The 24,036-nt window shown below is 35.0% G+C and overlaps 1 protein-coding gene and 2 long non-coding RNA genes across 4 annotated transcripts; 1 reads left to right on the top strand and 2 right to left on the bottom strand.

Moving 5' to 3' along the window:
- Positions 1-143: 143 nt before the first annotated feature.
- LOC120217737 lies at positions 144-790 on the bottom strand. Its single transcript, XM_039214805.1, has 2 exons — positions 423-790; positions 144-319 (listed from the first exon to the last, which is right to left on the bottom strand). Exons 1-2 carry the CDS (start codon positions 758-760, stop codon positions 289-291), a joined length of 369 nt encoding a protein of 122 aa, XP_039070736.1. The 5' UTR covers positions 761-790; the 3' UTR covers positions 144-288.
- LOC120217739 lies at positions 678-19,678 on the top strand. Its single transcript, XR_005525182.1, has 3 exons — positions 678-796; positions 18,611-18,614; positions 19,531-19,678. It is a non-coding gene; the product is annotated as an uncharacterized LOC120217739 (long non-coding RNA).
- On the bottom strand, positions 7,735-23,435 carry LOC120217738. 2 transcript variants are annotated; one of them, XR_005525181.1, is made up of 5 exons: positions 23,363-23,435; positions 22,153-22,754; positions 14,154-14,164; positions 9,913-9,916; positions 7,735-7,747 (listed from the first exon to the last, which is right to left on the bottom strand). It is a non-coding gene; the product is annotated as an uncharacterized LOC120217738 (long non-coding RNA). The 2 variants fall into 2 exon arrangements; XR_005525180.1 differs by lacking the exons at positions 7,735-7,747; positions 9,913-9,916; positions 14,154-14,164 and adding an exon at positions 21,343-21,650 and having other exon boundaries at positions 21,713-22,754.
- Between the last annotated feature and the right edge of the window lie 601 nt (positions 23,436-24,036).

Raw genomic sequence — 24,036 nt, forward strand, 5'->3', positions numbered from 1 at the left:
TTCTAGAGAGAAGAACATGTTTACAGATGCAGAGACAGATCTACCTCTTCTGGACCTTCCTCAGCTCCGAAACAGGCTTCCGATGCAGGAACTGGATCATCAACGTCCACGAAAAGAGGTAGCTCTTTCGGTGCAGAGACAATATTAGGCTTCTCAGGTTTGACATGAGCACTGGGGGAAATCTTAGGCTTTTTCGAAACGTTCGTTACGTCAGGCTTTTCAGATTCATCAGCTAAGTTGGGCCTCTTACCATTTTGGCACGTAAGCAAACTTCCACAGTTGTTCTGATCAGCTTTGTCCAGGTTTGAGCTTGGAGGACCTGAGAAAAGGCACAAACAGCAATAGATCATCGAAGATAGGCAATTGATATTGACCAGAAACTAAGGTCACGGTTAGTCACAAAAAAGGTAGGATTTGGAAGCTCACCAATAGGTGGACCTTGTATGTTCTGCAAGGCATCTCCACGAGTAAGTGGTAAACCATCCCGGCTAATCTGGAAATCATCGGTATTAAACTGACAAACTCCATTTGGACCCAAATGTAATGAAGTATCTATGTGAAAGCCAGTGGCTCCAACACTGTTAGATGGAGCAAAAGCAGCATAAGACATGGCTGCATGGGTACCAGCTGGAGCAATTTTCCCTGAAGCCAAACTGCTATGGTGAGAAGTTGCAGCACTACCACTAGTGTATGCGTAGATTGGAAACATGATAATCTGAGCTTGGGCAATTCCTGGGTTGCCATTGGTGAATCCGGTCATGCTTGCATGGTTTGTTTCATTTGAGCAGATCACCCTGTCGTAACCGGTTTTCGCCCGGACACGAAATATTTATTTTGACGGGAAAAGTGATGTGAATAAATGGTTTTGAAAATAATTTGGGAGTCGTCATCGGCCTTTTGGGTCAGGTAGGTCGAATACCTAAAAAATATCTTTTAAAAGAGTTTTTAAGAAAACATCAATTAAAAGAATGAACTGATCTGCGTTTATAACCAAAAATTCATTCTTTTTAATAATAAAAAGGGATTCATGGTCGGTTACGTTTAGGGAAGGATTAGCACCCCTACAACGCCCAAAATTGGTACTTTTTAATTATGAATTGTCTCTATTATTAAAATATTAAAAATTCAAAATATATTTAATTTATAATCCTATTATTTCAAAATTATAAAAAAATATTTAAAAATATCGGAAAAGAACTTCTAGGTGCCTTAAGACAGCTCTTTTCTTTGATATTGATAAATATTAATTTAAATTAAATAATATTTTTTATAATTTTTAATTTTAAAATATCAGAATAGGACATCCAGTTGCATTAAGACTGTCCTTTTCTTCGATATTGAAAAGTAAATATTAAAATAATTTATTTAAAATAAATATATATTTATTATATATATTTATGACTACATAATGACAATATTTAAATATATAAACAAATAAAATTAAAAAAATACAATTAGAGCTATATATTTAAAAGCAATAAAATACTAAAAATATTTAAAATAAATGACTAAATTATAGTAAAATTAAAATTAAAAACCTAATTCATAATTAATCAAAATTACAGGGATTAAACATGCTATTTTCTTATTTAATAATTTAGTGACTAAAATAAACTTATCTAAAATTCGAATATAAGATTAAAATAAATTAAAAATATAAACTAGGGATTAAAATATTATTTATTAAAGTTAAGGGATTAAATCTGTTATTTATCCTAAATATATTATTTTAATATAAAGGACTAAAATGAATAAAATTGAAATTCGAAGACTGAATTACAACGTTCAGAAGTTAATTTCAGTGACTAAAATGAATAATTACAAAACTCAGATGGCTGCGGAAAGGGTTTGACCTTAATGGAAATTACAGAAATACCCTCCCCAAAACGACGTCGTTTGGGAGAGGGTATTTATTCCCTAAGCCGGCTGGCCCTACGGGCCAGCTTCTCATTTCCTCCTTTCTCTTCTCTCTCAAACAGAGAGAGAGAAGAGTTCTCTGGCTTCTCTCTAAACTGAGAGAAGCCGTCCCGGTCAGCCACCGCTGCCGGGCTCCGACCCCCGCTGTCGGCCACCGTTAATGGTGGCCGGAAATTACAAAAATCCACCAAAATATAGATCGGGACTGTCTAAAACCGTTTCCGGTGTTCTTTTTCCTTAAAAAGCTCCCAATCGGAGCAAATCTACAAAAGTACCTTCGGTTTTCGTTGTATCCGGCGACGGTTGGGGTTCTCCGATGATAGAGTAAGCTTCTTGCCTCTCTTCTCTCTTTTTTTTCTTTTTTTTTCTGCGTTGATGTTGACTGAGATCGTTGGTATATTTTTTAGTATATCTTTTTTTCTTTTCTCTGTTTTTCTCTCCGTCTCTCTGTGTTCTCTGTCTCCTTTTTTTTTTGGTATTTGCTGCAGATTCAGTGGCCATATTTATAGGCCTCATCGGACCTCGTCTCGGACCGGTCATTAGAGTGATTTTTCGGTGAGTCACCGAACTGGTGGTGACTCACCCTTGAGCATTGACGTGTGGAGGGCAGCTGGGTCTTATGGAGGCTTCGTCGACGAGGTGGCGTGGTACTGTAGTGTCGGCAGCATCTGGTTGAACCATCTGGCTTGGGAGGCGTCGGCAGAGGCGGCTGCTGAGATCTCTTGGAGCGGCAGCGGCGGCGGCGGCAAGAATGCTAGGGTTTAGAAACCCTAGCTAAAACCCTAAATTGGTTTAGGGTTTCCTTTTGGGTCTGGGCCGGTTCTGGTTGTTTGTAACTGGGCCGGTCCAGTTTTCATTGGGCCTGTAATTAATTATTTTTAATAATATTTATATATATATTTAATATATTTAATAATAATAATAATAATGATAATAATAATAATAATAATAAAAATAATAATAAAAATAATAATAATAAATCAATATGGGTAAAAAATTAGTATCTTCAGCTGCCCCTCTTTGCTCATTCTTGTGTTAACAGGAATAGGGCAAAGATGAAAAGATAATAAAATTTTTTATCCATTTGGCTTCACTTGATCATAATGGAGATGTTGAATAACTTCTTCTCTTTCTTTCAAATGAGTTCTTCTCATTATGAACTTTCCGCTGGGGATGATGTTGACCTCTTTCTTTTTGTGATAGAGTCATTCAAAAGGTTGAATAAGCTCTTGATGAGTTCTTCTCATTATGAACTTCTTCATCCTTCTCTTTTGATGAGTTCTTCTCATTATGAACTTCTTTCTGGCAAGGCTGATCCATCAATTGATGAATTCATGTAAAAGGTTGAACAAGTTCTTCTCATTATGAACTTCTTCATCCTTCTTCAGATGAGTTCTTCTCATTATGAACTTTCTCTGGAAAAGCTGATCCATCAAGTGATGAATTCATGCAAAAGGTTGAACAAATTCTTCTCATTATGAACTTCTTCTTCCTTCTTCAGATGAGTTCTTCTCTTTATGAACTTTCTCTGGAAAAGCTGATCCATCAAGTGATGAATTCATGTAAAAGGTTGAACAAGTTCTTCTCATTATGAACTTCTTCATCCTTCTTCAGATGAGTTCTTCTCATTATGAACTTTCTCTGGAAAAGCTGATCCATCAAGTGATGAATTCATGTAAAAGGTTGAACAAGTTCTTCTCATTATGAACTTCTTCATCCTTCTTCAGATGAGTTCTTCTCATTATGAACTTTCTCTGGAAAAGCTGATCCATCAAGTGATGAATTCATGTAAAAGGTTGAACAAGTTCTTCTCATTATGAACTTCTTCTTCCTTCTTCAGATGAGTTCTTCTCATTATGAACTTTCTCTGGAAATGTCAATCCATCAAATGATAGATTTGAATCTTTGCTAAAATCTTTGAAATTCCTGTTAAAAATTCAACATAGATGAAAATGAATGAAAATGCACCTATTTTTGCAAACACCTAAATATGATGCATGAATGTTAAGTTATTTGATTTCAGATTGGTGAATTGAGTATTTCTTCAATTGTAAAAACCCAATAGATCTTTCTTCTTCAAATCAGAGAATCTATCATTTTTGACAAATGTAGATGTAGATATAATGTCACAAAACCTCTTGAGAATAAAACTCAATAGTATAGGCTCTTGAAAAGCTTGCATTCAAGCAACATGTTGATTCTGATAACAACTCATCTGATTATGAAGTGACCTTTTCAGATGATTTCACAGATATCGATAGTTCTTTTAATATCGAGAAATCTTGAATTCTGATTCTGATGAGGAGAATAAACTGTTATACTTGACAAAAATGGGATTCTCAGAGGCTGAAACTTCAATAGCCCTGGAGAAATGTGGTCCAGATTCATCAATTATAAAATTGATAGATTTTATATGTGCTGTTCAAATGACTAAGGATGCTGACGCACTTCTTCTGGTAAAAGATGGGAAGCCATTATGTGATGATCCCAATTACAAGAAAAGGCGAAACCTGGGCTATGATTTTTTTGGAAAGGAATAAGCAAAAGAAGCTTGAAAAGAAGCTTCTTAATGAAGACGATCATGCAGTTCATCTTTTAATTCCAATGATTGGTTCTGTAGTTCCTACCAAACCAGATCAGATAACTCAAAGAACACTTCCAGAAGATGCTATTAGCAAATTCATCTTCCAAATTCAATGATTGGTTCTGCCAAACCAGATCAGATAACTCAAAGAACACTTTCAGAAGATGCTATTGAGTCTCCTTATTTTTACTATGAGCAAATTCATCTTCCAAATTCAATGATTGGTTCTGCCAAACCAGATCAGATAACTCAAAGAACACTTCCAAAAGATGCTATTGAGTCTCCTTATTTTTACTATGAGCAAATTCATCTTCCAAATTCAATGATTGGTTCTGCCAAACCAGATCAGATAACTCAAAGAACACTTCCAAAAGATGCTATTGAGTCTCCTTATTTTTACTATGAGCAAATTCATCTTCCAAATTCAATGATTGGTTCTGCCAAACCAGATCAGATAACTCAAAGAACACTTCCAGAAGATGCTATTGAGTCTCCTTATTTTTACTATGAGCAAATTCATCTTCCAAATTCAATGATTGGTTCTGCCAAACCAGATCAGATAACTCAAAGAACACTTCCAAAAGATGCTATTGAGTCTCCTTATTTTTACAATGAGCAAATTCATCTTCCAAATTCAATGATTGGTTCTGTCAAACCAGATCAGATAACTCAAAGAACACTTCCAGAAGATGCTATTGAGTCTCCTTATTTTTACTATGAGCAAATTCATCTTCCAAATTCAATGATTGGTTCTGCCAAACCAGATCAGATAACTCAAAGAACACTTCCAAAATATGCTATTGAGTCTCCTTATTTTTACTATGAGCAAATTCATCTTCCAAATTCAATGATTGGTTCTGCCAAACCAGATCAGATAACTCAAAGAACACTTCCAGAAGATGCTATTAGCAAATTGCATTTATTCCAGTTAAGGTTTAGACTGGGATATCACAGTACTTATTACATGTAAAGCCATAATTTGTAGATTCGAAACATTTTCATGCTACTACACTGACAAGGGTTATATTCATAATTCTGCCAATTAAGAACAGATTTTCTCTTTATTCTGCTTCCTCCATGTGCTGATGCTTTTCCATTGACAAAGAAATGATGGCCTTCCTGGGATCCAAGAACAAAGTTGAACTGTTTATAAACATGTACAGGAAGTGCCAAATTGACAGAAAGGATCTGTAAGGTTCTTGAAGCTTATGACAATGAGCCACCTTCGAGTATCCAGAAGTATGTTCTTAATGAGTGCTGAAAATGGAATCTAGTATGGGTTGGAAGGAATAAAGTTGCTCCACTTGAACCTGATGAGGTGGAAATACTTCTAGGTTTCCTTAAAAACCATACACAAGGATCTGTATAGAGACATGTTTCCCATTGATATTAATGTCTTGTTTCTTTTTGCTGGAATCAGTGCTGCAAAGATCGCCTTCTACTGCCTTAGTATATCTTTGAAAACAGAGGTGCAAGAACTGAATGGTGATCGGTTGGAGCAATTGATGAGTAGATTTGGCGGATTCGACCTTGTTGTCGGTAGTATCCTGTGTAACAATCTTGATGTTCATGGCTTTAAGATGGTGATGATTTGCTTACTTTATATTCCATGTATTTAAGAGTATTAACATAAAGTGATATTCAGAAATCTTTAAATTATTTCAAAATTATGTTAATTCATATAAAAGAATAAATTGAATTTTCGAAAATAAATTGAATCTCAAATAAATTGAACTTGAAATAGATAGAATTGTATTCAAAGTTATGGCAAGCATAAGATTGATAAAAATTCAAATGTCTCAACAAATTATTAGCATAAGTATTTCTAAATTAATCAAGTTGACACAATTTAGAGAAATGATGTAAGCTTTTGTCTGGAAGATCTCAAACGTTGTCAAGATGCTTGTAGATGTGAAGTTTCTCCCAAACTGTCAAAATCTTGAGAGGATTCAATTGCCAGATGCCTAATATCATCCTGCATTTGAGCCGTCTTTTCAGGTTTTCAACTCAAATCATTCTTTTGGTTACAAGATGCCCTTTGCGAGTTTTCACCTTGTCCCCCCCCTTTTTTTTTCTTTTTTTCAAGCATAATATTTCTTGACAGAATCCGAGTTTATTGGATTTCTCAGAATTTTTCCATCCATTTCTGCCAAGATCAATGCTCATCCGGAAAAGGCCTTTTTTACAACGTATGGCCCTTCCCAATTAGGCATCCATTTCCCACGGAAATCTTTATGTATAGGCAAAATCTTTTTTAGTACTAGATCACCCTCTTGGAACTCTCTCGGATGTATTTTTTTGTCATGAGACTTCATCATCCGTTTTTGATACATCTGTCCATGGCAAATAGCTTTCAATCTTTTCTCCTCAACAAGGTTCAATTGATCAACTCTAGCTTGGATCCATTCAGATTCATCCAATTTTGTTTCTCTCAATATTCGAAGCGATGGAATCTCAACTTCAATTGGTAAGTCTGCTTCCATCCCGTAGACTAAAGAAAACGGTGTTGCCCCAGTAGATGTTCTAACAGTAGTTCGGTATGCATATAAAGCAAAAGGTAAATTCTCGTGCCAATCTTTATAAGTTTCAGTGGTCTTTGTAATGATTCTCTTGATGTTCTTGTTTGCTGCTTCAACTGCCCCATTCATCTTTGGACGATATGCCACTGAGTTTGCATGTTTAATCTTAAACTGTGCACAAAGTTCGGTCATCATTTTGTTATTCAGGTTCAGAGCATTATCTGTAATGATCCTTTCTGGTAGGCCATACCGGCAAACTATCTCTTTCTTTATGAATTTGCAGACTGTGGACCTCTTAATATTGGTATATGAAGCAGCTTCAACACATTTGGTAAAATAATCAATTACCACCAGAATGAAACAATGTCCATTCGATGCTTTTGGTGTGATTGCACCAATGACATCTATTCCCCACATAGAAAATGGCCAGGGTGCTGTCATTACATGTAAAGGAGATGGGGGTACATGAATCTTGTCTGCATATATCTGGCATTTATGACATTTCTTTGCATAATCAATGCAATCTGTGTACATGGTAGCCCAATAGTATCCATATCTCATTATTTTTTTGGCCATGGAAAGACCATTTGCATGTGTTCCACATATTCCACTGTGTACTTCTTCAATGACGTTTCGAGATTCGCTGGTATTTAAACATCTCAATAGCATTTGATCATTGCTTCTTCTATACATAATCTCTCCATCAAGAAAATATCCAGCAGACATTCTTCTCAAGGTTCTTTTATCAATTTCTGATGCATTTGGTGGATAACTTTGATTTTTTATATATTGCAGAATATCATGATACCATGGTTTACCATCTACCTCTTCTTCCACACTATAACAATGTGCAGGAATTTCATAAACTTGCATTTTGATTGGCATCATATCAACTTTCTTAGTTGCTTGAAACATAGCAGCTAATGTAGCCAAAGCATCTGCCATTTGATTTTCTTCTCGAGGGAGATAATTGAAGGTAACTCTCTCAAATTCTTTTACTAATTCGAGGGTAAAATTCCGATATTCCAAAAATTTGGGATCTTTTGTTTCCCATTCTCCTCGCAATTGATACACCACTAAAGATGAATCTCCATATATTTTGAGACATTTGATTTTTCTTTCTATAGCTGCTTTCAATCCCATGACACAAGCTTCATATTCTGCCATGTTATTGGTGCAAAAGAACTCCAGTCTACTTGTAAAGGGATAATAAATATTTTCTGGAGAAATTAACACTGCCCCGATTCCTCGTCCCAAAGCATTAGATGCTCCGTCAAAGTAAAGCTTCCAAGATGCAGATGTGTCATTTGTTCTGACTTCTTCATTCATGGATATACATAACAAATCTTCATCAGGAAAATTGAAACTCAAAGGCTGATAATCATTTGATACACGACTGGCCAGAAAATCAGCTATTACACTTCCTTTTATTGCTTTTTGGTTGACATATACAATATCAAACTCAGATAATAACATCTGCCATCTAGCCATTCTACCTGTCAAAGCTGGTGATTCCATTAAGAATTTCAAAGGATCAAGTTTGGATATCAACCAAGTAGTATGGTATAACATATATTGTCTGAGTCTTCGAGTAGTCCACACCAAAGCACAACATAATTTTTGTATTGGTGGATATCGAATTTCACACTCAGTAAATTTCTTGCTCAGATAATAAATAGCTTTTTCTTTTCTTCCAGATTCATCATGCTGTCCTAGTACACATCCCATCAAATTTTCGAAGACCGTCAAGTAGAGAATTAATGGTCTATCAGGCATTGGTGATACTAAAATTGGGGCATTGGATAAATATTTCTTAATAATATCCAAAGTTTCTTGACATTCTTCATTCCAGACTTCAGGATTGTTCTTTCGAAGTAATTTGAACACTGGATCACATTTGTCAGTTACTTGAGAAATGAACCGAGATATATAATTTAATCTTCCTAAAAAGCCTCGAACTTCTTTTTTTGTATTAGGTGGTGGAAGATCTTGAATTGCTTTTACTTTATCTGGATCGATCTCGATTCCTTTTTTGCTGACCACAAATCCCAAAAGTTTTCCAGAAGTTACCCCGAAAGTGCATTTTGCGGGGATGAGCTTTAATTGATATTTCCTCAATCTCTGGAAAAGCTTTCTCAGATTTTGAATATGTTCTTCTTCAGTTCGGGATTTGGCAATCATGTCATCTACATATACTTCAATCTCTTTGTGCATCATGTCATGAAACAAAGTTACCATGGCTCTTTGATACGTTGCCCCTGCATTTTTCAATCCAAATGGCATCACTTTATAACAGAATGTGCCCCACATGGTTATAAATGTTGTTTTTTCCATGTCTTCAGGATTCATTTTTATCTGATTATATCCTGAAAAGCCATCCATAAATGAAAACCATGCGTGTCCTGCAGTATTGTCTACCAATGTGTCTATGTGGGGTAATGGAAAGCTATCTTTCGGACTAGCTTTGTTGAGATCTCTGTAATCCACACACATTCGAACTTTTCCATTTTTCTTTGGTACGGGAACAATGTTGGCTACCCATTCTGGGTATTTAGCTGCCTGGAGGAAACCTGCATTGATCTGTTTCATCACTTCCTCTTTGATTTGCAACAACATTTCTGGCCTCATTCGTCTGAGCTTTTGTTGGACTGGTTTATATTCTGGATTGATTGGAAGCTTGTGTATCACTATATCTGTGCTTAAACCAGACATATCTTGATAAGACCAGGCAAAGATATCTTTGAACTCTTGAAGGAGATTTATCAATTCTTGTTTTATCTGGATTGTCAGAGTAGTACCAATTTTCACCTCTTTCATTTCTTCATCTGTTCCCAAATTCACAGTCTCAATCTCTTCTTTGTGGGGTAGAATTTGTTTGTCTTCTTTTTCTACCAATCTTAATAGTTCAGTAGGAACATCACATTCCAGTTCATCCTCACACCCATTGATTTCTTCCAGACATATAGGCTGCTCTAAATTTATCACTAGATTAAATTTAGGAATAAACATGCTATTAACACGGTGACACCTGCAAATTTAAGTCGGACATATTTCCGAAAGAATATAGTAAATTTATGAAATAAATGTAAAAATGTAAGAAAATGTAAAGAATGATTGCCATCTGAAAATTTTAAAGAAAATTTCTTATATTTAACATAATTTCCTTTACAATATAACAAAAAGTTTTCATATTTTTGAGCTAAACATAAAGATTAGTTCTGAATATTACTCTGCGTTAATATTAAAAACTATAGGAAGATCTTCAGTGGTCCAATTGGTGAGTGTTTCTCCAGGAAAACATGGGCGAATTCTATCCAAGTATTTGCCAGTCTTGTTGTCATTCATGATCATGTTGATAAATAATCCATTCATAGCTTCTTCAACTATGTCTTGATCTTTCATCAACTTTTCTTCTTTAAAAGCTTCAACAAGCTGCTGTTCTACATTAATTGTTCCCACTGATCTGAATATAGTCTTCAACTGTGGGAAAAACATGTGTTCCCAAAGGATTTCTTTTCCTTTCAACCTTGTCTTTCTGTCTTCACATCTTCTTTTCATCTCTTTGTTCTTTTGCTGAAAATTGGGCTTAAATCCAAGCCCAAAACGATCTTTCTTCATTTTTATTTTGACAGGAACTGAAATCCCTTGAAGATTCTTTCCTAGACCTTTCCCAGCTTTAGCTCCGATGCCTAAAGTTTGTCGTACCGTCATCTTGGTGCAATCAGACAATCTGGGATATGGAATTTTGCTTCCTTCTGCAATAAAGGTTGCATTTACAAATTCAAGAGCTCGGAAAGAGCATTCAAGAGCATCATCATTGGTGTCGATATATGGAACATCACTTGTTACCGACGCAATGATTTCTTCTTCAGCTCCTACGCATATTAGTTGTCCATCAACAACAAATTTCAATTTCTGATGTAATGAAGAAGGAACGGCTCCTGCTGAATGAATCCATGGCCTCCCTAATAGACAATTATATGTAGGGTGGATGTCCATCACCACAAAGTCAATATTGTACACGACTGGGCCAATTAACAACGGTATTTCCATTTTCCCAAGCACCTCTTTTTGAGTACCATCAAATGCTCGCACTACATTCTGATAACTCTTCATGTGTGATTGATCCACAGGCATTCTTTGAAGTGTGACTAGAGGCATCAAGTTGAGAGCGGATCCATTGTCAATCAATACTCCTGGCAACACATGACCATGACAATGTGTCGTGATGTTCAAAGCTTTTACTGACCCCATTCCGCCTTCTGGTATTTCATCATCCGTGAACGTTATATAATTGTCAGCGGCTATATGTCCCACAATTCTGTCAAGTTTATTGAGGGATATATCTTCAGGGATGAATGTTTGATTGAGAATTTTCATCAAAGCATTTCTATGTGCTTCGGAATTCATTAATAGATCAAGAATAGAAATTCTCGCTTGTTGTTTGTGTAGTTGTTCAACCACACTATACTCACTATGTTTCAAGAATTTTAAAAATTCTTGAGCTTGTTTTTCTGTCACAGGCTCATTAAATGCTGGAAGGGATTCATCCTCAAATACTTTCTGAGGTATTGCCATGGCTTTTCCTTTTGCTTTCACTTGTTCTGAAGCATTGGATGTTTCGGGAGAGTAACATCTCCCACTTCTCGTAAAGAAACCGACTTCGCTCACTGCTTCAAACGTCGATGTTGTACCCAAACTCTGTATTTTCTCTTCTGTTTTTTCTAGAGAAACAGATCCTCCTACCATTGAAACATTGGTAGTATAATTCCAAGGTACCCTGCGGGTATCTTTGTATGGAAATGGTAGAGGAGTGGTGATAACTACTTTCGGCTTTATTGGTGCAGGAATCACCGTATATGATTTCACATTAATGATCACAGGATCATTTGTTCTTTGACTAGGTTTAGAATCCTCTGATGAGCAAACATCATCTTCTTTTTTCCTGGTTCTTCTTCAAAGAATTCTATTTCTCTGTTGTTCATCAATTTTTGCACCAAATCCCTAAATTCAGGACATAGTTGAATTTTATGCCCTTTCTCCTGATGATATTCACAATAATTCTTGCCTTCATTCTGCTTTGGTCTGAATTGTTGTGGAATTATACCGGCTAAAGAGAGTTGTTGGAATACCCAAACAAACGGAGATTTAATTTCAGAAATGTCAATTTTTGCTTTCTTTCTGTTCTCTTCCTGAATTGCATTCACGTTTTTATCTCCATGATTTGGCAATGGATGATTTGATGCAGATGGTGTATTGAATTCCAACTTCCCAGTGTTGATCAAATTTTGAACCACCCTTTTGAATGCCAAACAGTTTTCAATAGAATGACCCGTGATTCCTTCATGATAAACACAGTGTGCCTTTGTATCATACCAAGGAGGGAATGGTGGTTGCATGGGAACCAAAGGATAGGGTCGTATGACATCTGCTTTTAACAGCGAATCATAGATCTCAGCATATGGTACTGGTAAAGGTGTAAAAGACAACCTTTCATTTTCCTTTCGAGATCCTCTGGAATCTGCTCGATTAGTGTTTGTTTCTTCTTTCTTAACCCTTGGCTGGGTTATTGTAACACTTTTCGATGAATCCTTGCTGTAAGAATTGGCATTGTTGACTTCATTTTCCTTTTTTCGGTACATAGGTCTTTTGGAACTAGACCCCTCATTTGATTCAATTTTACCACTTTTCAAGACATTTTCAATGAGTTCTCCAGAAATGACCAAATCCGCAAAATTTCTGGTTGTATTCCCCATTAGATGATTTAAATAAGGAGCTTTCAATGTATGGACAAATATTACTGTGGCCTCTTTTTCTGACAAATGTGGTTAAACTTGGGTTGCTATGTCACGCCATCTCTGGGCATACTGTCTGAATGTTTCATTATTCTTTTTCTCCAAATTTTGGAGAGTCCATCTATCAGGAACCATGTCTGTCACGTGGCGATATTGCTCTAGAAATGCTTTAGCCAGATCTTTCCAAGATCTAATGTTGGCTTTGGTCAATTGAGTATACCATTTTAAAGCCGGTCCTGTCAAACTATCCTGAAAACAGTGAATTAACAATTTCTCGTCCTTCTCATATCCTGCCATTCTTCGACAAAACATAGTAATGTGGGATGAAGGGCATGTAGTACCGTCATATTTATCAAATTCAGGAGCTTTGAACTTGATGGGGAGGATTAGGTTTGGAACCAAACTCAACTCACTAGCATCAAACCCATAGAATGATTCAGTTATTTCCACGGATTTCATTCGTTCTTCTAAACTCTTGATCTGTCTGGTCAATTCTTCATTTACTTTTTGTTTCTCATTCAGCTCATTCAAATCTGGAATTAAATGCTCAGTATTAAGATCCCCTATTTTCACATATGATATAAGCGGATATTTGCTTGAAGATGCAGGATCCACTTGTTGATTTTCATGTGGTTTGGCTTCTTGTAATGCAGATGTACGAGCATTGATTTGTATAGGTGTAGTACCAGAATGATAAATTGGTTCTGGTGGAAAACCTAGAGGATACATAGGTTCTTGATCGAAAGATACAGGATTTTCATGCATTTTTCCAATGATTGCCTGCCTTTTAAACATGTCCTCTATTTTCTGCATCATACTGTCTTGTGAATTTGCAATATTGGCTTCAATTTTCTCCAGCTTCATTCTCATTTCTGCTTGTTCTTTATTATGCTGTTCCTCAATACGCTGTATTTTATCTTCCATAATTCTCTTAGTAGCTTGTCTAGTACCGTAGTGATGTTGTATTTCTCTTTTGGCCAGAATAACTGCGATTGAAAAATCTTTTTAATATTATTTTTTTTCAAATTTTAATTAATGAATTTTATCTTAATAAATAAAATAAAAAGATATTCATAAATAAATTTATGAAATGAATGATGAATGTATGCAAAATGTATGTATGCAAAAAGGTATTGATCCCAAAAAGTTAACTGTCATAGAACAACTTTCATCGGCATACAAAAGTTTCTTTATAATAGTTCATAACTACAGATAAGGCATAGCTTTCCTATTAAGCTCTATAATTTCTTTCATTAACCATGACACCTTCTTTCCGCACTTAGAAACTGGATCAACGTGATGCTCAATTATTTTGGCTTCAACAGCTAATTCCCCAACATATCTAGCAACTTCGCTCATTTGTACCATGGCCTCGAACACCATATTACTTCTTTCTTCACTTCTTTCCACATAGAAATCAGTTGACTTTTGCCATTGTTCATTCGTTCCTTCAAGAGTTTGCTCTAACTCAGTGATTCTGACTTGACAATTGTGCAGAATTTTTTCAAGATCTCTAATGCGTCTTCGTAGTGAAGCATTTTCCTCATTACTTTCTTTGAGGTCATTAGGTCCTAGACGAACCTTTTCTTGAAACAATGATTCTTCAAGTTGCAAAATGTAAGCATTAAACTCTGAGTTTTTATTTCTAGACTGATCCAAATCTTCTTCAAGTTTTGTTCGTACTTCTTGCGTTCTTTGATTAAGCTTCTGAATTTGAACATCCTTGTTTCTGCATCTTTACATCCAATTTCTAGCCACTTCCTGCTCTACCTCAAGTCTCGTGTTGAAATTTTTCCTTTCCAGCTCCCATTTTTCTTTTTCAATATTGGATTCTTCCATCTTTTGGCCTCTGACTTCAAGTTCAGCAATCAACTGGTTCATTTCAGATTCAAATCCCTTGAACATGATATTTTTCTCACCTTCAAATTTATCAAAGATGTCATTCTTCATCTCTTCTAAATATTTGGCTCGATCCCTTTCTCTTCGCATTTCATTCATGATCTCACGGTGTTCAGCTTTGTTTTTTATAATTCGCTCTCTTCTGTCAACCTCAAAATCTTCCATTTTTTGCTTTCCTTTCTCAAGGCTTTTGAGTAGACGGCTATTCTTTCCTTTCAGATCTTCAACTCGTCTTTTCTCGATGTTCAATTCTCTGGTCATTTGTATTGTTGCATGGTTTGATCTTGATGCTTTCCGGGATTTATATAATTCCTGGTAATTTTTCTGTAATGCTCTGAATTCATCATCAACTTTTTCTTTATCTTTTCTCAACATTGCACATTGTGATGAATGAAAATCAATGTCAACTCCCAACATAGCTTTATCTTGTCTCATTTGCTCTAATTCTTTCGACCAGCCTTCTCTTTCTGCTTCAAACTCGGCTCTCAGGATTTCAATCTCTGATGGAACCACCTTAATGCGATCTTCCATAGAGATATCCTCTTTTTGATCTGGTAGAGGAATATTTTCATTTTTCCTGGCAGATCTCCATTCTTCATAATCAGGAGTTAGCATTTCTTTTGCTGCTTTAGCTCGGATACAAAAAGTTGTTTTCCAAGCTGTAACAGCTTCCATGATATTTCTTTTATAATTTTTGCTATGGAATGCGAACTCAGATGACTGTAATCCAGCAGTGACAGGTACAAATTGGCGACCTTCATACTGTCTTATAACCAGAAGTGGTGCATATCCAATTCCTCCCCATAATCTGAGCAGCATTATCCAATTATAATCACCACATCTGTAAAAGAATTCCCTTTGGATTTGCCACGGGGCTCGCCAAACAACGTCATTGCTTTGCAGATTTCGAAAGGCATTAATCCACATATCTTTCTTAATTTCTTTCGGCCATTCCTGCTCCAGAAATTCTTTTAATGGTGAGTAATACGTATTAAAACGTCGGTATGAAACTTTTTTTGTCCTCCAGAAATGACTACGGATCCAAACATATAACAACTGGGTACACCCTGAAAATCGTCCACCTCCTAACTTTCTACAAGCATTTAACGATCTGAAGGTCTCTGCTAGGATTGCAAAAGCAGGATTAATCTTTTTCGGCAGCTGTTCAAACAAATCTACCACTACAGCTTCAACATATCCCAATACTTTTGGGAAGATGATCATACCATACATACCCAGAGCAAATAAATCGAATCGTACTTTAATATCTGGATGGCTTTGAATAAGTTCTTTAATGTTGGTCCAAGCAATGCCTTCGCTTTCGCCTTTTTGTTTTGTACGGGATGCCACCCATTCTTCTCGTACCCCGGCAATCTTTGCTAATTTAACTCGAAAGGGTTGAGTTTTAATTGACTTTGAATAGATTCGATTCTCCAAAGCCCCTTCGATATGTAACAAAGTTGTGTACTCTTCAATAGTAGGGACCAAGTCTTCTTTATTGAGAGTGAAGCAATTGTACCCTGGATTCCAGAATTGAATTAGGGCTCTGAGTAATTCATCATCAACTTCGACATAGAGCAAATATGGGATGTCTCCGTAAGTTTGATAAAACTGCAATTTTTTATTTGAATCCCAACTTTCCCAAATACTTCGCAAATCTTGCATATCATTTCTTTTTAGCGAAACTGGAGCATAACTGGCCAAGTCAGATACATAATCATCCTGCAGACTGTCTCCTTCTTGTCTTTGTAATTCTTCAGCCCACTGTCTTACTTCTGAGTTTAGAATTACTTGATTTGAACACTTTTTATCCATAGATGAAGGCTTTCCAATGAGACAATTAACACAAGGATCAATGCCTTTTATCCTGTATGATGCTATACAAACAGAAAAAAATAAAGAACACACAAAAAGAAATGAATTAGTTTACATAATAAAGAAATTTAATAATAACATTTACCTAAATATTTTTATTTAAACATGCTTTTCTAAATTGAAATAATTTAAATATACATGTAATTTAATCAGTAAAGAAAATAAACAAACAAGAAAGTTAGAATTCATTTCTCCTGTGTGTACACCTATTTTGGACAAAATTTCGGCATGACTTCAGATCGGAAGAGTTTCTAGGGTTTTTTATATGCAGGGTTTCAGATCTAAGAATAAAGGTACCCGAATTGTCCTTGTTAGTGCCCCCTTGGGTTGCTAACCCTCAACCCTAGTCCATTACAGACTAAAGTGGATCGAGTTCAATTCGAGGGGATACATTTCTCTATGACTAACACGGAGAATAAATTCTCACGAAGACATAGAGCATATGAACCCCGAAAGTTACTTGCTAGGTCTGACACGGAGAATAAATTCTCACGAAGACGTCGCTTTCACTCCCACTTAAAAGGGATAAATCTCAATTATAGAGATTATGTTTATGCAATGCAAGTGTTGTGTGTGATGAGAAATGTTCAAACTTTTGACAGAAAAATAAATAATGAAATAAAATACTTGCAAGTAAAATGAAATATAAATATAAATACTATAAAAATAATAAGTATATAAAAATTTGAAAAGAAAAAATTATAAATTAAATATATGAATTTTTTAATTTATAATTAATAGAGACAATTTATAATTGATTTTAAAAGTTTGACCAGTCCCCAGCGGAGTCGCCAAGCTGTCGTAACCGGTTTTCGCCCGGGCACGAAATATTTATTTTGACGGGAAAAGTGATGTGAATAAATGGTTTTGAAAATAATTTGGGAGTCGCCATCGGCCTTTTGGGTCAGGTAGGTCGAATACCTAAAAAATATCTTTTAAAAGAGTTTTTAAGAAAACATCAATTAAAAGAATGAACTGATCTGCGTTTATAACCAAAAATTCACTCTTTTTAATAATAAAAAGGGATTCGTGGTCGGTTACGTTTAGGGAAGAATTAGCACCCCTACAATGCCCAAAATTGGTACTTTTTAATTATGAATTGTCTCTATTATTAAAATATTAAAAATTCAAAATATATTTAATTTATAATCCTATTATTTCAAAATTATAAAAAAAATATTTAAAAATATCGGAAAAGAACTTCTAGATGCCTTAAGACAGCTCTTTTCTTTGATATTGATAAATATTAATTTAAATTAAATAATATTTTTTATAATTTTTAATTTTAAAATATCAGAATAGGACATCCAGTTGTATTAAGACTGTCCTTTTCTTCGATATTGAAAAGTAAATATTAAAATAATTTATTTAAAATAAATATCTATTTATTATATATATTTATGACTACATAATGACAATATTTAAATATATAAACAAATAAAATTAAAAAAAATACAATTAGAGCTATATATTTAAAAGCAATAAAATACTAAAAATATTTAAAATAAATGACTAAATTATAGTAAAATTAAAATTAAAAACCTAATTCATAATTAATCAAAATTACAGGGATTAAACATGCTATTTTCTTATTTAATAATTTAGTGACTAAAATAAACTTATCTAAAATTCGAATATAAGATTAAAATAAATTAAAAATATAAACTAGGGATTAAAATATTATTTATTAAAGTTAAGGGATTAAATCTGTTATTTATCCTAAATATATTATTTTAATATAAATGACTAAAATGAATAAAATTGAAATTCGAAGACTGAATTACAACGTTCAGAAGTTAATTTCAGTGACTAAAATGAATAATTACAAAACTCAGATGGCTGCGGAAAGGGTTTAACCTTAATGGAAATTACAGAAATACCCTCCCCAAAACGACGTCGTTTGGGAGAGGGTATTTATTCCCTAAGCCGGTTGGCCCTACGGGCCAGCTTCTCATTTCCTCCTTTCTCTTCTCTCTCAAACAGAGAGATAGAAGAGTTCTCTGGCTTCTCTCTAAACTGAGAGAAGTCGTCCCGGTCAGCCACCGCTGCCGGGCTCCGACCCCCGCTGCCGGCCACCGTTAATGGTGGCCGGAAATTACAAAAATCCACCAAAATATAGATCGGGACTGTCTAAAACCGTTTCCGGTGTTCTTTTTCCTTAAAAAGCTCCCAATCGGAGCAAATCTACAAAAGTACCTTCGGTTTTCGTTGTATCCGACGACGGTTGGGGTTCTCCGATAATAGAGTAAGCTTCTTGCCTCTTTTCTCTCTTTTTTTTCTTTTTTTTTCTGCATTGATGTTGACTGAGATCGTTGGTATATTTTTTAGTATATCTTTTTTTCTTTTCTCTGTTTTTCTCTCCGTCTCTCTGTGTTCTCTGTCTCCTTTTTTTTTTTGGTATTCGCTGCAGATTCGGTGGCCATATTTATAGGCCTCATCGGACCTCGTCTCGGACCGGTCATTAGAGTGATTTTTCGGTGAGTCACCGAACTGGTGGTGACTCACCCTTGAGCATTGACGTGTGGAGGGCAGCTGGGTCTTATGGAGGCTTCGTCGACGAGATGGCGTGGTACTGTAGTGTCGGCAGCATCTGGTTGAACCATCTGGCTTGGGAGGCGTCGGCAGAGGCAGCTGCTGAGATCTCTTGGAGCGGCGGCGACGACAAGAATGCTAGGGTTTAGAAACCCTAGCTGAAACCCTAAATTGGTTTAGGGTTTCCTTTTGGGTCTGGGCCGGTTCTGGTTGTTTGTAACTGGGCCGGTCCAATTTTCATTGGGCCTGTAATTAATTATTTTTAATAATATTTATATATGTATTTAATATATTTAATAATAATAATAATAAAAATAATAATAATAATAATAATAATAATAATAATAATAATAATAATAATAATAATAAATCAATATGGGTAAAAAATTAGTATCTTCACACCCGAGAGTGGTCAAATGGAGGAAGTGCTCTAGAGAACGGAGTTTGGTTGTTCACACTAGGTGTGGAGTTCTGCTGATTGTTTGGTAGGGACGCAGGAGGATTCCTGGTAGTGTCTGGAATTACTTGAAGAACCAAGATAATTCAAGGTCCCTGATGGCATACCCTCCTGGTGGACCCTAAGGTGGCCCCCAAGAGCTCTATAGTTGTTGAATACTTTGTTGCAGTAGGAGCATGATCTGGCACCTGCATTCTTCTCTGCATCTTCTCTAGCCAAAGGGGAATTCATGGTAGAAACTAAGAAAGACAGACAAGCTAGTATTCTTTTCAAGAAAAGAGAACTGGAAATCTCAAGGGGACAATGATGCGGATGAAGGCCTTGTTCTCACCCGATTTTATAGCCTTTTTCAGGGGGGACAAACAGGTCATAGGGCTTTACACCAATTAATGTAAGGGTATATATTTGATGGACTGACAGTATATAAACTTCATACACTGTTAAAGAATCAAATGTTGCAGCATCATTAATAAGCACTAAAAATTTGAAATCTCAAGGGGACAATGATGCGGATGAAGGCCTTGTTATCACCCGATTTTATAGCCTTTTTCAGGGGGGAAAAACAGGTCATAGGGCTTTACACCAATTAATGTAAGGGTATATATTTGATGGACTGACAGTATATAAACTTCATACACTGTTAAAGAATCAAATGTTGCAGCATCATTAATAAGCACTAAAAATTTGAGATTCTTAAGATGTAAATATCTATAAATTTCAATTTCAAAGGCAATGTAATTAGGGAGAGCTTACTGGTTAACCTTTTTCTAATTAATAATTAGTTTTTCCAACTTAGGGTCGAAAGCAGCAACATGTAGTTCAATGACGGTGTATAGAGTTCATGTACTGTGCATATATCGTAGGCGAATCCTTCTGTAAAAGACAAATTATAATAAAAGCCATTTAAGAAAGAAGCCTCAGAAAGCTTAAAATGAGAAAAGTTACCATAAAAAATCCATGCTGAAACAACTTTGAAGAGGCATTTTCAGCAATAATAACCCGCATTTATAGCAGACATAAATAACCCTGCAGAGTATCTAATCTCGCGAAACAAATGTAAAAACCACATAGGAAGGACACCAACTTCCACAAGGCCATGAAACAACCTGGAACCTAATTTTGAGTGTCAGTTACGGGGTAGTTTTGGAACATGGAATAAAACATAAAAGGAAAGCGGATGCATCCAAGGCCTTCGTCAATGCCATATCTACATGGCCTGGACTTGATACCAGCCTTCCGATAAATGTTTATGTTCACCATATATATATACGTATATACATATGCATTTTTTCTTAATATTTAGGAATTTCTACCAAAACTCGATGTCAGTCAAGGTATTTGATTGTTTAGCATTACTTAATTAAAAGAAAACAAAGAATGGGAGTACGTGGGTCATTCTTGCTACATTTTTGTGATCTAATTGTACCCAACAGCTTCAAGAATATGAAAAAGAGAAAAAAATCATACTAGTGATTTGATGCTCAATGCAAGTGTAAAAGAGGCGCACGTATTTTGCAGAGAATAGCAAAGATATGCCACAAACATCTTTCTCAATGTATTAAAATCATAAAATCCAGTAATAAATGACGAAAACTTTACCTCTTCCTGTTCCAAACTGTTGTAACAAGTCCTTTAAACTAAGAGCCAATCAAGAGAGCTAAGCAAAGAATGCCCTAGCATATGAGACTTATGAATTTCTTCTATCACTTTAAACTCTTTTAAAATAATTTTATTTTCCTGAAGAAGTGTTGAATACCCCCTATCTCCTATTGTTCCAAACTGTTGTAACCAGTCCCATAAACTAAGAGCCATTCAAGAGAGCGAAGCAAAGAATGCACTACCACATGAGACTTAGGAATTTCTTCTTCCGCTTTTAACTCTTTTAAAATAAATTAATTTTCCTAAAGGAAGTGTCGAATACCCCCTACAAAATGCATCCATGAAAAGCCAATGAAAACAACAACAATCACTCCTTATGGCCAAGGTTGTCGAAATGAGATTCTTATAAGACTTTTTCCACAATGCTTATGAAGGTCCTCATTCTGCAACAAATGCAGAATCGTACTATTCTTCTTAACAGGCATGATTTTAGGAAAATCCTCTAGTTGCCCCAGAGAACATCTCAATTACAAACTCTTAACAAGATTTCAACTAATTCCAGTTGAAATAAACAAGGAATATGCTCAAAGTGTACAAAATAAACACATACTGACAGTATCTCCCATCATAAGTAATTTTTTATGTTGATCTTATGTTCTTGCATCTAGATTGACATTGAATGACAGCTAACAATGAGTTAACAGCAAGAAATGCCAGGAAGAAACAAGATATATTTGCTTGCATACAAACAGGTTTTCTCAGTTTCTATAGTAACCACTCATAGAAAACCTATAATGTCAGTGAAAATGTATTGAAAGAGTGTGGAGGATGTTTTACTCAAAAAAGAAAATGCATATTTATGTTGGGTATTAATTGCACTAGAGATACTATAACCAACAAGTGAAGGATACATAGTAAACTATGCAAACATAGTAAACTATGCTTTGTTTGCTTTTGGAAGACATCTTCATGTACAGATCACCATAACCCGAGGCAACATCGGGTTAAAAGATTGTTGCTTCTTCAAGAAGCTAGTTACACAAGCCCGAAGGGGAGGACTTCTAATTGTAAAGCACCAAACATCGATTCATTCATATTTCCCCACCCTAGCCGCTTCATTGTTAACTATTTCACCATTTCTTCAATATCTATGACTCCGTGGTCTATATCACTAAAACGAGTACTGGAATCATATTCTTCTCACATTAGCATTTTTCTCCTGTTCCCAACCCTAGAACATCCAATAATTATCCAGCATTGCAATCCATGTACCAGCAGCCACAACTACTCTGAAGCTGTTGTAAAATAACATGACGATGGTGAAGCAAACTCACAACATGAATAGGGGATTGGAAGGAAATGACAGTAAAACTAGATAAGCAATAAAACAAAAAGGGCAAAGCAGATTTGAAGATAATCATTCAAGAGCGGGAAGTTAAATTACTTTCAAAAGAATTTGATTAGTTTTAACAAAATTAGAGTTAGATACACACTGTAACTTGCTTACCAGAATAAAGACGGCCCAGGCATCAGAAGTTCCACTAAAAGAGGAAACAAATATTGATAATAGCCGACACCTCCAATCATCGAAATTATGTATCACAAAGTTAACGTATGATATAGAATTTTGGACAGACAATACCTGCACTATTCCAAAAAATAAAAAAAACCCGAACCTCACTTGCATTCTTGGATGAGGGCATCAACAGCATATCACAAGGATAAGGAAAGCTTATTGTTTTAGACGTCAAATATCTGAAAACATATTTAGCATGTATTTTCAAAACCTCAAAAAATCATAACCCATAGTTTATTCCCTTAAAAGGTACAGGGCTTAGGGCTTTCATAATAAGACATATTTCCCCTTACAGCATAAATTTATCATAGCTTATATACATTTATGATTTTGGATTAAAAAATACAATATCATGTGTCACTATGAGGAGGAATGAAACCTAAAGATCCCATTTCTGTTAACTTTCTGGGAAATATTTTTTTTCCAGAAACCAACAATAATAATTCTTGCAGCTTGTCTTGATAAAGTAACATTGAAGGATACAGCAACAGACAATTTGCACGAATACGAAAAAAGAAATAATATTTTTTAAATAAAGAATATCAAAAACCTTGACTAGACCTTCATGTTCACAAAATGGTATAGGAATCTATGAAGAAAGCTTCTTACCAGGTGAAAAATCTTGAAAGAAAGACGTGGGTATTCCTTATTGTTGAAGGAAATCAGATATGCCCAGAATACTGAGTCCACTCAGATAGATTGATAAATGGGCTTCTTTCAATATTAATAATCACATTCAAACAGGCCAATTATTTGGGCTTCATTAAATCAAGTTCTGCCAAGTTTCAGCCTTCAAATGAGTATTCAACTCGGATAAGCTAATTTGTTCTTCAAATAGATATCAATTTCAATTTTTATAATAACTTTTTTATTTAAAAAGCAATAATTTTAAACAAAATATGGTAACACGTTTAATAATTCAACTATCACTTTTGTTTCGTTTTGGTTACTCAATTATTTTTCTTCAAAATCATACTTAGTGTTACATTTTATTTTTATTTTGGTCATCCGTCGTTAAAACGTTAACTGTGATATTGACGTGTCACCAAAAGATAATATTATATTAATATTGAGAAAATAAAAAAATCATATAATTATTTATCCTAATTTACGAGTATTATTTATGATTAATGGTAGATATTGTATGTGCATTATTCAATTATGTAATATTATATAGTTTATAATGTGGTAATATAAAGTATATTGTACAAATTATGAACCTTATTATAAAACACGAGTAATAAAAACTACGTTACATGTTTTTTATTTGAAGTAATAATAAT

The sequence above is a fragment of the Hibiscus syriacus genome, unplaced genomic scaffold (genome assembly GCF_006381635.1).
Source record: "Hibiscus syriacus cultivar Baekdansim isolate YM2019G1 unplaced genomic scaffold, ASM638163v2 tig00110187_pilon, whole genome shotgun sequence".
In the NCBI taxonomy this organism is placed as follows: Eukaryota; Viridiplantae; Streptophyta; class Magnoliopsida; order Malvales; family Malvaceae; genus Hibiscus; species Hibiscus syriacus.